A 16,021-nucleotide genomic window follows, 5' to 3' on the forward strand; every position below is an offset into this window, starting at 1 on the left:
GGCGGGTAAAAGCAGGTGTCAAAAACACCACCTCCCCCACCTGTTTTTTTCTTTTCTGGCCCTGTCATGCAGGGGCTTTGGCGGGAATGGAGAGAATGATCTTCTCCACTGATCAAATGCACTTGTCTCTGGTAGCGAAGACAAATGCCAGCAGCGGAGGAGGTAAATGCATTAGCTTGCCCCAAGCTCTGACTTGTGTGACTGACATGCTTGCATGCGCGTTCACACACGCGCGCACACACAGAGCCAGGAGGACAGTGGCTGGAGCTGATGATGAGGGAAGAGAAGGAGGTTTCTGATTTTTCTTGGCCAAAAAGACATTTTGATCAGGGAGAGGTCAAAGAGCAGGGCTGGGGCAAACGTCTCAACAGTCCAAGGTTTTTGTTGAAATACAGGCCGTCAGCACTCTTCAAATACCTGAAGGGCTGTCGCGTAAAAAGGCAAAGGCCACTTCTCTGTCGACCCAGAAGGCAGGACTGGACCTTAAGAACATAAGAAGAGTCCTGTGGCTGAATTAGGCCAAAGGCCCACCATAGCCCAGCATCCTGTTCTCACAGTGGCCAATTAGATGCCTCTTCTGGGAAGCCTGCAAGAAACAGCTGAGCCCAATAGCACTCTCCGCACCTGTGATTCTCAGCAACCGGCATTCAGAGGCATACTGGCTCCAACAGTGGAAGAAGAGCTCAGCCTTACCTGCCATGAATTTATCGAGTCCCCTTTTAAAAGCCATCCATAAGAAAATCAGCTGGATCAGGCCAAAGACCCAACTAGTCCAGCATCCTGTTTTCACAGTGGCCAAATAGATGCCTGGTATTCAGCGGCACGCTGCCTCCAACAGTGAATGCAGAACATAGCCATTGTGGCTAGTAGCCACTGATAGCTGTAGCCTCCTCCATTCATGAGTCTAATCTTTTTTTAGAAGCCATCCAAGTTGGTGGCTGTCACTGCCTCTTGTGGAAGCGAATTCCGTAGTTTAACTTTGTACGGCATGAGGAAGGATTTTCTTTTGCCTTCCAGCATTCAGCTTCATTGGATGTCCACAAGTTCTGTCGAGTGTCACGAGAGAAGGAGTGAAAGCTAATAAGCTGCAGTTATAGGAGGGTAGAGTGTGTTTGAACATTTGGACAAACGTCTTGACGGCAAGAGCACTTCAACAGTGGAGCCAATAAATAAATGAAAGGGGGGAGGCAGAAAGCACCAGTGGGCAGAGCTGCTGAGGAGTACAGGAGAAATTTGGGGTGCTGAGGGTGGCAAGGTGGAAGGAGCAAACGTAAGTAAGAAGGTGTTGGAGGAAATAAGTTAGGAGACAAATGCTGGTGAAGGTGGAGGAGTTTGTCTTTGGGTGCAGAAGTGCTAGGAAACTTGTGTTGCTACCATTTCCATGCACACTGTGCCCTTGTGTGATTCAGATCAGCCGTTATTCTGTGTGAGAGCAGTAATGGCCACCAGCTTGGATGGCTTTAAAAGAAGTTTTGACAAACTCATGGAAAAGAAGGCTATCAGTGGCTACTAGCCACAATGGCTACTGTTGGAGGCAGTATGCCTCTGAATACCAGTGGCTGGGCATCGCAAGTGGGGAGAATGCTGTTGCGCTCAGGCCACATTCACACCATACATTTCTTCCACTGTTGTGCCACTTTCAACAGTCATGGCTTGGGGGAAGTGTAGTTTGTGAAGGGTGCTAAGAGTTGCTAGGCAACCCATATTCTCCTCACTGAGCTACAATTCCCAGAGTTCTCTGAGAAGAGGGAGTGACTGTTAAACCACTCTTGAGAATTGTAGCTCTCTGAAGGGGGAAAAGGAGGGTCCGGACAACTCCCAGCACCCTTCACAAACTACATTTCCCAGGATTCTTTGGGGGAAACCATGAGTATTTGAAGTGGAATAATAGTGGAGGAAATGTATGTTGTGAATCTGGCCTCAGATCCTGCTTGTGGGCTTTCCATGAGCATCTGGTTGACCACTGTGAGAAAAGAGGGCTAAACTAGATGGGCCACTGGCCTGGTCCAGGAGCCAGGGTCTTTCTATGTTCTTAGAGAACATGGTTGGGAAACGGTTGCAGACAAAAACGTTTTGCCATGAACAGTGAGCACTTCCAGAGTGGTCACTATTTGATGCTCTGGCACAGTATATTCTTTCCCAAAAACCAGACTTGTTGAGATAAGGAGAGTGACAAGAAAGTATGAGATAACACTCACTTGACTCAAAGTCACACAATCTCCTTGCAAACAAATCAGAACGAATGCTCAATAAATAGCCACTGTTGTCTAACCTCACCGCAAACTTTGGGCAAACAAGTTTTATTTATTATTTATTTATTAAATTTATGTCCTGCCCTTCCTCTCAGAAGGAGCCCAGGGCGGCAGACAAAAACATTAATAGCACTGTCGAAGGCAGGATGAATGCTCAATAAATAGGTTGTCTGGAAGCAACCAGTGACTGCTACAGGCCTCAAACCTCCCCCACATTTCTAAAAATCTAACTGTCTGGATGGCGCCAGAGCTAGGTAAGTCATATTGCAGGGCCTGTCCCCAGCTGGCCACTGTCCCACCAGTTTCAGAGCCAAACAGCTGCCATTGAGTGGGAGCTGAGGAAGCCCAGAGCCCGCCTGTCCGTCAAGGCGGAACCACCAGCATATGGCGCTGTCAGTGGCTGCCACCCCTCATTATCCCCTCAGCGCGGCACGGGCAGTGCCGCGCTCAGACGGAACCCTCCTCCTGCCAATCTGGGGGGCTGACAGGCAGGTGCCGTGTTTCTCGCACGCTCCCCATCTGCCTCTCCTGTTTCAAACCCGGCTGGTTGCGGCAGAAGCCTGGGCTCCCTTCCCCGGGGGCAGGAGGAGGGGAAGTCATGGCAAAAGCTGGAGACAGGTGATAATTTGTTCAGAGGGCATTGCCGGTGCCCGACAAATTTTGAGGCCCGAAATGGCCTATTTGGAGCAAATTCTCTACCTCCTCAAGCAAAATGTCTGTTTTCAAGGAAAGACGGAAGAGGCTTGAGTGAAATTTCGCAAGGGAATAACCCACATTTCCAAACATCTGGACCTGATGTTTGGAAAAATCCTCTGTAACGTTGTCAGGATATTTACCGATGAGGGTAGCTGTGACAGAAAGTCAAAAGCAGTTGAATAAGACTAGCAGGATTTCTCAGGTCACTTCACTATGTCGGATACAGGAAGCCTTTTTACCACGCATCCTCCCACACTTTTTACCACACAACTGCACCTGTTGTATGTTAAATCCTCTCTGTAATATTACTAATGAGGGTAATTTTAAGTTGTTTGGGCTTCCTAGAGGCTAGTGGGGGCTGCCATTTCCCCCGCCTGAGTGCCTTTTGGAACAAGGCTGTGGCTGTAACTCAGTGGTAGAGGACATGCTTTGAATGCCGAAGGTCCCAGGTTCAATCGTTGGCATCTCCAGGTACAGCTGGGAGAGTCCCCTGCCTGAAACCCTGGAGAGCCGCTGCCAGTCAGTGTCAAGCAGTACTGAGCTAGATGGACCATTGGTCTGACTTTGTATAAGGCAGCTGTTGGAAGTGGGGCAAGAGCAACTCCTGTTTTGTTCTTTTGTTTAAGCTCTAGAAAGGAGATAGAGCTAGGGTCCTCCAGATGGATAGGCTTGTTTACCTTTTACCTGTGATGCTCTGACTGACTTCCTTCTGTCGCTAGAGTGTGACGCCTTTAGGGAAGCTTACCTGCCCCTCCTCCTTCCGCCCTTTCCACTCCTTTGTCCTCGGACTGTCCAGGAGAAAGGAGACGTCCCTTTGTCTCTGCTCTCTCTCCAAGCATGGGGCTGACTCCCACACCTGGGCATTACGCCTCCAACTTAGTTAGTTAGTTAGAACTAGGTATGTCTTTTCTGTCTACTATGTATTTCTCTAAATAAAGTAGCTTTTCTTATTTTACCAAGTCTCCAGTCTCAGTGACGCTGATGCAGGGTAAAAGCCTGCTTTCTTAGGCAAACGCACGCACACGCTGGCACACTCACATTTCAACATCTGTTGTTACTCTCTGCTGCTGTGGTGCTGCTTTTAAACGAAATTGAGCAACACAACTACACACACCACAACAGCAGCTTCCTGTGTCGTTCTGGGGAAAATAAAATGGCAGTCACAGGTTATGAAGCACTCTGTGAGTGGGGACCTGTCTTTTTCTGAGGTAATAAAGCTTGTGCTGAGGAGAAATCCCTCTCCCTCAGTTTCACAGCTCTGAGCCAGAGTGTGTAGAGTGAAGTTTGGCAATTTCGTGGGGGTGAGGTGAATTTCAGGAGTGGAATGATGTCTAAAAGCAGGCAAGAATGATTCCTGCTGAACCTCTATTGGCAGAAAGTTCCACAGGGCAATGCCTGCTGCACTAAAGGCTCAGTCACTAGGAAGGACCAACCGAACCTCAGGGGCACAAGAAGTGCCTCTTCAGAGGATCTCGATGATCGAGGCGAAGCATAAGGGATCAGACGGTCCTTAAGGTACTTCGCACCCAGGTTGTTTAGGGCTTTACCAGCTAACACAAGAACCTTGAATCTGGCCAGGTAGCAAACTGATGATGATGTTGATGATGACATAATTATGACGAGGACACTTAATACTATTTAATAATAATATCCACGCATGCTGAACATCTACCTCAAATCCGCACAGGCTCAAGGAAGTTAAAACTATATTGCCTGCTTGCTAAGGTGTAGAAACCTGAGGTTTTGAGGAGTGGATTCCTCTCCCTGTCCTTCAGCCTTACTCTTGTGTCTCCTGCACTTCCAGGTCCGCAAGTACCTGCTGATGCTGGACATCCGCAAGGAGCATGTCAAGTTTTGGCGGCCCCAAGTGCTGCTGATGGTGCGGAACCCTCGAAGCTCCCTGCAGCTCATCAGCTTCATCAACGACCTCAAGAAGAGTGGCTTGTATGTGCTTGGCCACGTGGAACTGGATGACTTGGGTAAGAGGGCAGCGGGAATGAGAGCATGGGAGCAGCAGGGTGACTAGCGAGGCGGAACGTTGTGCCCACTGAGAAGGCACATAGGGTTGTATTCAGCGCAGCGCTAAGGTGATTGTTTCGTCAGTGCAAGGATTTCTCTTTGCGCAGCAGAAATGTCTCCCCCTCTTCTCCCCCAGCACACCCTCTAAATCTGTGCTGGGGTTTTCTCCAACCCTCCAGAGCACATTTGGGGGTGCGTGCAGAGGGAGTAGAGCGGGGAACCCACATTGTGCTAGTGCTGGCGACAAAGTTGTTGGACTCCTGCCCGTAATCTTACACTGACCCAGACCCATAGCTCAGTACTGTCTGCACTGACTTGAAGGGGCCCTCCAGGATTTCAGGATTCTCTTCCAGCCCCAGGGCATTTTTAAGGAATTATTAGTGGGTGTCCATTTCCCCCCATCTTTCTTCCACTTGCAGGTGGAAGCCTCTTCGCCATGTGCAAGCCCTGACATTTAGATTGAGGCGAAAGCAGTTCAAATTTTAAAAAGGTGTGTGTGAGAGTGAATACAGCCTTGCAAATGCATTTACACAAGTTTCTAGCCTAGCTAAATTCTTACTAGCTTCCTCACCCACCAGTGAATACATAAATTAAAAAGCAAGTTAAAAATAAAAACTGCTACTTATGATCCACCTCCTGCTGTAGCAGAATTCTTTTTTGGGGAAAGGTTCAAGACAGAGAGAACCAGACATCACAGCAAACAGGGAGAGAGATTTTGTGAAGATGTTTCTTCAGAAAGACTGGTAGTTTGTAGGAACCCTAAGAATTATTTTTATTTATTCATATTTATTTATTTATTTATTTATTAAAAACACTCTAAAACATCTTGAAAACAAAATGCTTGGAATCACCTTGGAATATGGGGTGGTGGGATTAGATTTCGGGGCAAACATGTTTGTAAACAAAATACAAAAGCGTAACAAAAATGCACGGAAACACACATCAGATATCGTTACCTAGTGTCATCAACTATGCCTTGCTGTTTATTGTGTAATGTGCTCCTGGGTTCTACGGTTTCTATTCAGTTTCACTAATGTTTCATGCCTCCAGTCAGTGTTTCAGTGGCTTCCAATCTGAATTTTGTGTTCTTGGTTCATTGATTAAATTGTATGTGTCTGTCCATTTATGTCCACTGGGTATCCAAAAGCTAGACTGGGTGGCCATTTGGACACACCACTATTTCTGAAAAAATGCCTTGCTCAGCCCTCCAGATGTTGCTGGACTCCAACTTCCATCAACCCCAGCCAGCATGGCCGATGGTCAGAGATGATGGGAGTTGTAGTCCATCAACATTTGATTTGGATCCCTGCATTGCGCAGGGGGTTGGACTTGATGGCCTTATAGGCCCCTTCCAACTCTACTATTCTGTGTTCTTGCACTCGGGTCCTGCTTGCGGGGTTCCCCCAGGCACCTGGTTGGCCACTGTGAGAACAGGATGCTGGACTAGATGGGCCGCTGGCCTGATCCAGCAGGCTCTTCTTATGTTCTTATGTTCTTACGATTCTATGAATATCTGGAGGGGCAAAGGTGCTCCATCCCTGCACTGCCGTCTGGAGCCACTCTCTTGTTATTTCGACAGAGTGCATATTTGTGTTATAAACAAAAATCCAGGTGGAGGTTTTAATTACGATAGGGCTACAACATTTAGACGCTTAATCATTTCGATTACTTTCATTGGCTAAAAAACTTGCCTCCAATTGATTGCTCAGCAGATTTAAATTTTTTTAAAGAGGCATTTAAAATACCTGGTGAGGGGACAGACTGTGGTTCAGTGGTACAGCACATGATTTGCATGCCGTCCTGTTTCCAGAATCTCCAGTTAAAAGGACCTCAAATAAGCAAGTGATGAAAGACCTCTGCCAGACAAACTGAGCTGGATGGACAAATAATCTGACCTGGTGAAAGGCAGTGGAAAGAATTATTACCCATTTGCCACCCCAGGCCCATTGAAATGTGGTGCGAGCAAATCAGGATGAATACTCAATAAATAGGTCATCTGGAGAGACGCTTAGCAGCCTGGCCATCTTCTGCCTGGCCAGAAAACTAATCCAAACTCAAGACTGGGTCTGTGTTGCACCCCAAGTTAACTTCAGTCCTGGAGCCAGTGCTTCAAAGCCTCAATCTCTGCTGTGGGGTTGAATTGTCAATAAGGCCCTCCACGACTGATAGTGGTGCTGGCAGGGATGGTTGGAAGGGTTCCATTCTCCGTGGGGAAGTGGGGAAATAGCCATGTGTGTGCTCAGTGAAGCCTGGAAGTTCCCATCACTGAGGGAAGGCGGATGGGGTGGAATCTCTCAAAATCCAGTTTGGATAGTAGTTCTTCAGTATTGTTCATATCCTCCGTGCCGCCTTTTTGCACTTAACTTATGGATATATGATACCATTATGGCTCATACACCACATAACTGGGTAAGGCAGCGCTGTCCACGCAACAGCCTGGGGCACAGGAAGCGGCCTTATACTGAGTCAGACCGTCGGTCCATTGAGCTCAGTATTGTCTGCACTGACTGGCAGCGGCTCTCCAGGGTTTCAGGCAGAAGTCTCCCTCAGCTCTACCTAGGGATTGAACCTGGGACCTTCTGCGAGCAGAGCCGATGCTCTGCCCCATAGCTATGGCCCCTCCCTACAGAAGCGGCTTGCAGGATAAGGCAGTGCCACCATGCCAGCTTCCTGCCAGGTGGATTGCTGTTACTTACTGGGAGGTGCAAGGTGGCAGGGAGGTCAGTACAGGGCAACCACACCAACAGGAGTGCTGAAACGGCTCTGCCAGTGCGCTTGCACCTTGTCAGCCTCTGCACCTTCTCCCTCCCAGTAAGCAAAAAAGGATCAACCTGCCAGGAAAGTAGAGTAGAGCAGCGGCTCCAACCAATCCGGCGAGCCTCCCAGTGTAGATGTTTGATGCAAGTGTCAAAACCGGCCAGCGAATCTCAGGCCAGGCTTTTTGTTTACTCACACCCCATGAGCCCGTGCGCCTTCACGGTGAACACATGCTCACCAGCACACACACTCGCACTACACATACACTGCAGTCAAAAGCATTTACGGGCACACAGTGGTGTGTGTCGCAGGCCCAGGCTCTCGCTTCTGCCTGCCTACCGCCCTTTGTACTGCAAATTGATTTCTCAGCCACTTTTGTGAAGGCCCTGCAAACGGGGCCCCTCCCAGAGCCATTTTGGTTTCCATGGTGACTAATGGACTTTTTTTTCCCTGAAAAGGGGGGAAAGTACAAGGAGGGGGATTGTTTAATTTCATTTTCAACTGTACCAGAGAAAGAAAGAGAGAGATCTAATCAGAATGATTGTGCAAATCTGAGAGAGAAAGAACTCTGCAGATTAGTTGTGGGGAATCTCTCTCTGTAAGGAAGGATTTGGGCCTTCTTGTGGATGAGAAGTGAACTCAGGGCCACTTGTGAAGCTGTTGTGTGGACGGGCTGCGAGCACCGACCAGTTTCAGAAGCTGCTTTTCCCATCCATATTAAGGAACTTTGTGGCAGAGTAAGAAATAACCTCTGATGGGTGTGGTGAGACGCAAGTCCAGCATCAGAACACACACGCTGCATGACACAGAATTCTCTGAAATGGTGAATTGAAAGAGAGCTGCATGGAGGCAGCCTTGCATTATCTTTTAGGGTACTTCTTTGTGGGTTTCAGAGAGGTGAATGGGTTCTGAAATAATAATAATAATAATAATATAGTTATTGTTATTATACCTGCCCTTCACCCAGAGGTCCCAAGGTGAGTTACAACAATTTTGAAACTTCTAATTAAAATGGTTAAAAACAACCTGACAGAAAATAGGGTGGGTCCTAAAAATATACATCTCATGTGCTGAAGGCCAGGGGAAAGAGGTTCGTCTTCAGCATTCGCAGAAAGTTGTACAGTGAAGTTGTCAGATGCAGCTCATTGGGGAGGGAGTTCCACAGCTTAGGGGCTGCCACAGAGAATATGGCATATTAAAAAATTAAAGCACAGAATATGTAGGTTTACATTTTTTAAAAAATAGTTTTGCATTTATCCCCAAAATCTGACAAATGAGAAAAAGAAACTGAGAATGCAGACTGGAATCTCTGGGGCCTTTATAGTTACTGACTGTGAGATCTCTGGCATTAGTTGATCGAAAAGAGCTTTCCCTGGCCATCGACTCAACTACCGAGGTGTTGCAGAATGTTTATGAACACCCCAACTTCTCAGATGCTTTCAAAACTGTCTGTACATAAGGCTTAGGGGCAGATAGGGCTGTGTGTAGTTGTTGACAAGAAGGTGGGAGGGAAGGAAGGAAGATGGCAGCACTCTCTACATGTGATTGGTCAACTGATCAATTGTATGAATGTTGCCAGGGAGGAGTGGGGTGTGTCTGGCATGTGTGAGCAGAAGCGTGTCTGTCACAGAATTGCAGGTCAATGGAAATGGAAATGGTCTGCCTCCAAGTTGATCCCGACTTATGGCTACCCTACGAATAGTGATTTTATGGCAAGCGGTATTCAGAGGGGGTTTGCCATTGCCTCCCTCTGAGGCTGGTCCTCCCCAGCTGGCTAGGGCCTGCTCAGCTTGCCACAGCTGCACAAGCCCGACCCTTCCTTGTCCGCAACTGCCAGCTGGGGGGCAACTGGGCTCCTTGGGACTCTGCAGCTTGCCCACGGCTGCACAGGTGGCAGGACACGCAACCCCTGAGCCGCTCCCTGTGGGGGTGATCTTTAGCTGGCCCTTGACACCCAGGAGACACGAGCGGGGATTTGAACTCGCAGACTGTGGACTCCCAGCCAAGTTCTCCTCCCCACTTGTGCTATACCAGCTGTTTACATGTCAATATTGGGTTGCAAATGGGGAGGAATGGACAGCAAGAAGGTGTTAGAGAAACTGTAGTCACGTGCATATGTACATATGGGTGTCTCAAGGATGGGGAAAGTTAGAATGTTGGACTGGGACCGGGGGAGCCCAGGGTTCAAATCCCGACTCAGCCATGAAGCTTGCTGGGTGGCTTTGGGCCAGTCACAGTCTCTCAGGCTAAGCTGCCTCACAGGGTTGTTGTGAGGATAAAATGGAGCAGGAGGAGAATCATATTTGCCGCCTTGAGCTCCTTGGAGGAACTGGCGGGATATAAATGCAATAATAAAATAAATAAAGCCCTCCAGATGATGCTGGGCTCCTATCATCCCTGACTATTGGCTATGCTAGCTAGGGGAGATGGGAGCCCTACAGCACCCGGAGGGCCACAGGTTTCCCAATCCCTGGATCTGCATGCTGATTTGCAGGCTCCAGGGCTAGGTCACAGCAGATTAAACTCTGCCGCCTTCCACTTCTCTTTCCCAAAGCTACTTGCCGCTCTGTTTATAGACTAGCACACTGCTCCCCAGCACGCCGATGTCCCTGTCCATTTCTGCAAATGGGTTCCCCTTTCATCCAAAGGCTAGCCTTGGCCTCCTGCCATATTTTTCCGTTGCTACGGAGGTCCAAGGCAACACCAGCAGGCTGACCCTCTCCTTTCTCTGCCAGACTCCCTGCCGGCTGACCCCTTGCCAGACCAGTCCGACTCATGGCTGCAACTCGTGGACAGGCTGAACATCAAGGCCTTTGTCAACCTGACCCTCTCCGACTCCATCAGGCATGGCACCCAGCAGCTGCTTTTCATCTCTGGCTTGGGTGAGTAGCCCTCCTGGGACATAGAACTGGGGGGCTTTGGGGGATAGTTGCAGGCTGTCATCTTTCTGCTGGTTGCAGGAGAGCTGCAGCCCTGTTTTACTATCTTGTCCTTATCTCTGTAGTGTTATTATTATTAATTATTATTAATTTTGCAGCATGTACACCCTGCTCTCTGGCCAAAAAGGCCCTCAGGGCAGCTTACAGAAACCAGTACTAATACAGTCCCTGCCCTCAGGCTCTTGGTCTAAAAAGACATGACACACAAGGAAAAAGGAATCGGCGGGAGGAGGGGAAAGCAAGCTCGAGCACAGGTTACAGCTGATGTCAGGGCCATTTCTGGCTGTCTTGCCCTTGATAAAGAGTGGTCCCTCCCCTAAAGCACTCCCCCATCCCCAGATCAAATTCAGGAGCAAAGCTGGTGTCACCATCCAGCCCAGGAGGACAGGGATGTTCCTGTCACACAGTTTAGATTTCTGTAGTAACCAGGAAGAGAGGGCCGGGGCCAGAGCTTGGTGGTAGATCACATGAATTGTGTGCAGAAGATCCTAGCTTCATTCCCCCACCCCCATCTCCCCAGCGACTCCAGTTTGAAAACCATCTTGGGTGGCAGGGCTTGGGAAGAACCTCTCCCTGCCTAAGACGTTAGAGAGCCACCATCGTTCCAAGCAGATCACATGGGGCTAGCAACCAACTTTCCCCAACCCGCTGCCCAACAGATGTTGTTGGACTACAACACCCATCAGCCCCAGCCAGCATGGCCAGTGGTTGGGAATGATGGGAATTGTCGTCCAAAGCACCTGGAAGGCACCAGGTTGGAGAAAGCAGGATGGGCCCAGTGGCCTGACTTAGTAGAGAGCCGCTTCACATGATCAGGAGCCTTGTGAGAGTGAGTCAGCGGAGCCTCCACAGGCCGTGTGGTATTTGGTGCCATCCCACGTAACGGTTCTGGCCAATCAGGGGAGTTCTGGCAGACATACGCCAGGGGAGTTTGTGGGCACGAACCATAGCTGAGTGGCAGAGCATCTGCTTTGCATGCAGACAGTCCCAGGATCAAACTCTGGCATCTCCAGGTAGGGCTGAAACCGTGGCGAGAGAACCCTGCAGTATAGAGATTCGTTCGCTAGTTGGACCAATGGCCTGACTTCGTACAAGGCAGTTTTCTATGTTCCTGAACTCTGTGATGCTGGCCAATGGGATGCAGCAATATTGCTCCTTGTTTGTGGCTGCCTCAGAAATAGTTATAGGACACACACACCTATTTTGATGTTGCTCTTTGCGCAGCGCAGCTCAGCCACTCTTCCTTGCCTGTCTTCCTCTCCCGCAGGAGGCATGAGGCCCAACACCATTGCTCTGGGTTTCTATGACAACACGGCCTCGCAGGACTGCCTGTCCCAACACCCGGCCTTTAGCAAGGGGGAGGAGGAGGTGGCCTGGCAGAACTTCCCTCCAGTCTGGACTTCGGGGAGCCGCAAGCGACTCTCCGCCCACGAGTATGTGGCCATGATCGCAGACGCCGTGAAGATGCATCGAAATGTCCTCCTCGCACGCTCCTTCGAGGAGCTGAAGCTCCCCCAGGAGTTGGGGTGGCGGGTGCAGCCTCTCATCGACGTCTGGCCCATCAACCTGCTGCGTCCTGACAGCGCGCACTATGTGGACACCAGCAGCCTCTTTCTTCTGCAGATGGCCTGTGTCCTAGCCATGGCCCGGTCCTGGCGCCGGGCCCGCTTGCGCCTCTTCCTCTGTGTGGAGAGCGGCACCCGCCCCCGGGGCCAGGAGGACAAGTTGCGGCAACTCCTGAAGGACCTGCGCATCCAGGCGCACATCCACACTGTGCTGTGGGACAACGTGGTTGCCCTCCACTGGCACAATCAGCAGGAAGCTGTGGAAGATAACACCGTCAACTTTCCCGGCAATGTGGCATGCGTTACGGATGAGTACCTGAGCGCCGTCAACCAGCTGATCCTCCAGCAGAGTTCCGCCCCCACTGTCCGCTTCCTCTACTTGCCCCGTCCCCCGGCGGATACCAGCCTGTACCTCAGGTACTTGGACCAGCTTGATGTCCTCACTCGGGGACTGGGCCCCACGCTGCTGGTGCACGGAGTCAGTGCTGTCACCAGCACCGAACTCTAGATTGGGTGTACAAGGTCCATGTGAGTCATTGGGGTTGTGGAGGTTTGCTCGCTGATGCCCCACGATGGCCAAGGGTTAGTGAGTGGCAGGGCACCAGACAGTTGTGGCACATCAGGAAACGAGGGCTGCAACGATGTGCTGAAGGCAGGTTGCTGGGGTTCCTCTGTTGGCCCTGCCGGAGTTGACTCTCTTTGCCTCAGCTTCCCTTTTCACCAAAGACTGGGATGCTTTGAGGACTCGCAGGCACGGGAACCATGAGACCAGCCTGGTGCCCAGCAAAGCCGTCCAAGCCAGAAGGAGACTGCTGCCACCCAAGTGCCTTCTCCTCAACGTTGTCCCTTTGGAGCTGGGATTCTCCATCGGCCCAAGCAGAGATGGAGCTAAGCAAGACCAAAGGTTGCCAAACTGGCACTGGGCCAGTGGCCTCGGAAACTCTGCAATGGCTACTGTGCCTATGTTACTTGTGGAAATGGGGGCAAAATTAAAGATGGTACTGATGGATCCAAGCAGGCTCTTGTGGTGGCCTTGGGGTGTTGATCGCAATGGGTGTGGATGAGGTCTGAGGGTGTGCATGGTCTGAATAGCTGATTAGTTCTGGCAGGGTCTGGCATGCCCCACTGAAGGGTGGAGAACGATACGAGGGACCAGCTGAGGGCCATCATGTTGATAACTACAGCTTTTACTTGATATTTCATTTGTATGAAGTGGTTTGGATAAACATGTACCTATCAATGGGAACAAACAATACGAAGGGATAAGATCATCATTTCTGAATTTCCAGTTCAGCTGTCCTCCCCTCCCTCCCTGTGCCCCAGTGGGTCTACAGTGGCACCTAATTGCCTAGACCTTAAGAGCGAAGACAGAAGTAACATTCTTAAAAGTGGCCACAGCAAGTTGGTAATACAAGAACCTGCCCTCCAGCAAGTCAGACCTTTGGCTCACCTAGCTCAGCATTGTCTCTGCAGACACTGGCAGTGGCTAACCAGGGTTTCAGACAGGCTTCTGTCCCAATTCTGGATTGTGCCCAGACCTCTTGCATGGGAAACATGTGCTCTGCTACTGAGTTGTGGCCCTTCCTGCATTCTTTACCTGTCTTGTGAACCTGGCTTTGTCTTCCACAATTAGTCACTTCAACTTATAACCCCATCCCTACCCCTAAAAACAACAGGCTCTGCAACAACAGTAGCAAAACTGCTCTGGCGATTGAGAGAACGGGAAAAAAATGTTGGTAACCTCACAGGTACTAACCATACACACACACACACACACATATCCTGGAAATCTGCAAAAACATTTAACAGAGCTCACGAGAGGACAGAAGAAAGTGTGTGCATTTTCAGAACAGTGAAGGTGCATTCTGCCCACCATAGCCATTCATAAAACGTTACTTCTGTCTTCACATTTTACTGTGTCCTTTATACAAATTTGTGTCCAGGTATCAGTAATGACCAGCAAAATTTGGTTTCCTGGAAGAAATATGAAAATCCTACCTTGAAACTTGCCAAGGTCTTCCAATAGATCCTCCTCCACTCACCCATTATCTTTGGTGGGGAGGGGGGGCCTAGGGTGCATCTGCCCTATACAGTTAAAGTCATATCACTTTAAAATGGCTTCCCCCAAAGAATCCTAGGAACTGTAGTTTAAGGGTACTAAAACTTGTCAGGGACTTCTATTCCCCTCCCAAAGTGGTTTATCTATCAGTTCCTCTTCCCAGGGAACTCTGAGAATTATAGCTCTGCGAGGGAAGGCAACTGTTTATTATTCATTTATTATTAAATTTCTATCCTGCCCTTCCTCCCAGAAGGAGCCCAGGGTGGCAAACGAGCAGTAAGACACTAAAAACATCTATAAAACCTTAAAAACAAAACATCTTTTAAAAACACAATTCCAACACAGATGCAGAGTGGGATAAGGTCTCTGTGTAAAAGGCTTGTTGAAAGAGGAAGGTCTTTAGCAGGCACCGAAAAGATAACAGAGATGGCGCCTGCCTAATATTTAAGAGGAGGGAATTCCAAGGAGCAGGTGTCACTACACTAAAGGTCCACTTCCTATGTTGTGCGGAACAGACCTCCCCTGCAGAGCGCAGGGATCAACTGGGTATATAAGGGTTTAAAGTGTTATAATACTGCTTCATATACGTAGTGCAGATGTGGTCCTGGCACACTACCTCTTGGCAGCAAACCCTGTTGCGCATCTCTTGCCTCTGGTCTCTCCTCTTTTCTATAACCACTAATTGCAGTGGTTGAAAGCTTTGGCAGTCTCCTTGCCCCCTCCCCAGGCAAAATGCTGGCTTAGGTAACACCAGAGCAGCTTATAGGACAGCCTTCCCAAAGCTGGTACCCTCCAGGCATTTTGGATGACTACTCCCATCAAGCTGTTCCATCCTTTGTCTGCCATATCTATCCCACGCAGCCTCCCAAGTTGTGCAACCCATGTAGATGCCTCTTTCTCCGTCGCAGACCGGGCAGGGACAGTGTGTGTGTGTGAAGCTGTCAGGATTCAATTACTGGTGCTACTGCTGCCTGCTGACACAGGCTTCCCCTGGGGCTCTCCTCCCTTCATCAGATTTGTCACTTTTCCTGACAGGCTTGCCGTCACCACAGCATTGCTGCACTTCCCCCGCCAATGCCACCCTATGAAGTTCAGTCCTTCTCAAGGAGACACACGGTGCAAATGCCCTGTGAGGTTGTAGCCTCAGTAATGCATGCTGTGGAATGGTGCAGCCCAATGGTGCTGTCCGAGGGAGTGGCAGAGAGGAGGGGGAGACCAGTTTTTGCTATCATACATGCTGATCACAAACCCACTTCTCTGGGGCTGATCTACGCATGGGGGGGAAGATCAGCAGGCTTGCAGGGAGGACCCTAAGGCTTGCAGACCCCCCCCCAAAAAAACAACTTTTGGGAAAAGTAACCTCCAAATAACGCAATGCATACTGAACATGTTCAGTGGCCACAGAACACTGACTTTTAAACAAGTTTATTACAAGAGGATTGGACAAATTCACGAGGGATAAGGCTATATTTTCCCTCCGCTGTTGGAGGCAGTAAACCTCTGAATGCTAGTTGCTGGGTATTGAAAGTGGGGAGAGTGCTGTTGCGCTCAGGTCCTGCTTGAGGGCTTCCCAGAAGAAGCATCCGGTTGGCCACTGTGAGAACAGGACGGTTGGACTACGGTAGGCCTTTGGTCTGATCCAGCAGCCAGGCCTAATTATATTTTTATGAGTCTGTTGGGAAGAAACCAAGGTGCAATGGAATGGAGTAGTCTAGAAAAGGGCACGGCTGAAAC

At 49.6% G+C, this 16,021-nt stretch overlaps 1 protein-coding gene across 4 annotated transcripts in view; it reads left to right on the forward strand.

Annotated features, from left to right (window-relative positions):
• Positions 1–13,242, forward strand: part of LOC133389587 (solute carrier family 12 member 9-like) — a 122,723-nt gene extending 109,481 nt beyond the window's left edge. For all 4 annotated transcript variants that reach the window (XM_061637531.1, XM_061637534.1, XM_061637530.1 and 1 more), the window contains 3 exons: positions 4,753–4,927; positions 10,460–10,606; positions 11,931–13,242. In XM_061637531.1, the coding sequence (XP_061493515.1) occupies positions 4,753–4,927; positions 10,460–10,606; positions 11,931–12,736 (1,128 nt within the window). In that variant the 3' untranslated portion in view covers positions 12,737–13,242. The remainder of the gene's footprint in view (positions 1–4,752; positions 4,928–10,459; positions 10,607–11,930) is intronic.
• The last annotated feature ends 2,779 nt before the right edge of the window (positions 13,243–16,021 follow it).

Source organism: Rhineura floridana, chromosome 7 (assembly GCF_030035675.1).
Source record: "Rhineura floridana isolate rRhiFlo1 chromosome 7, rRhiFlo1.hap2, whole genome shotgun sequence".
In the NCBI taxonomy this organism is placed as follows: Eukaryota; Metazoa; Chordata; class Lepidosauria; order Squamata; family Rhineuridae; genus Rhineura; species Rhineura floridana.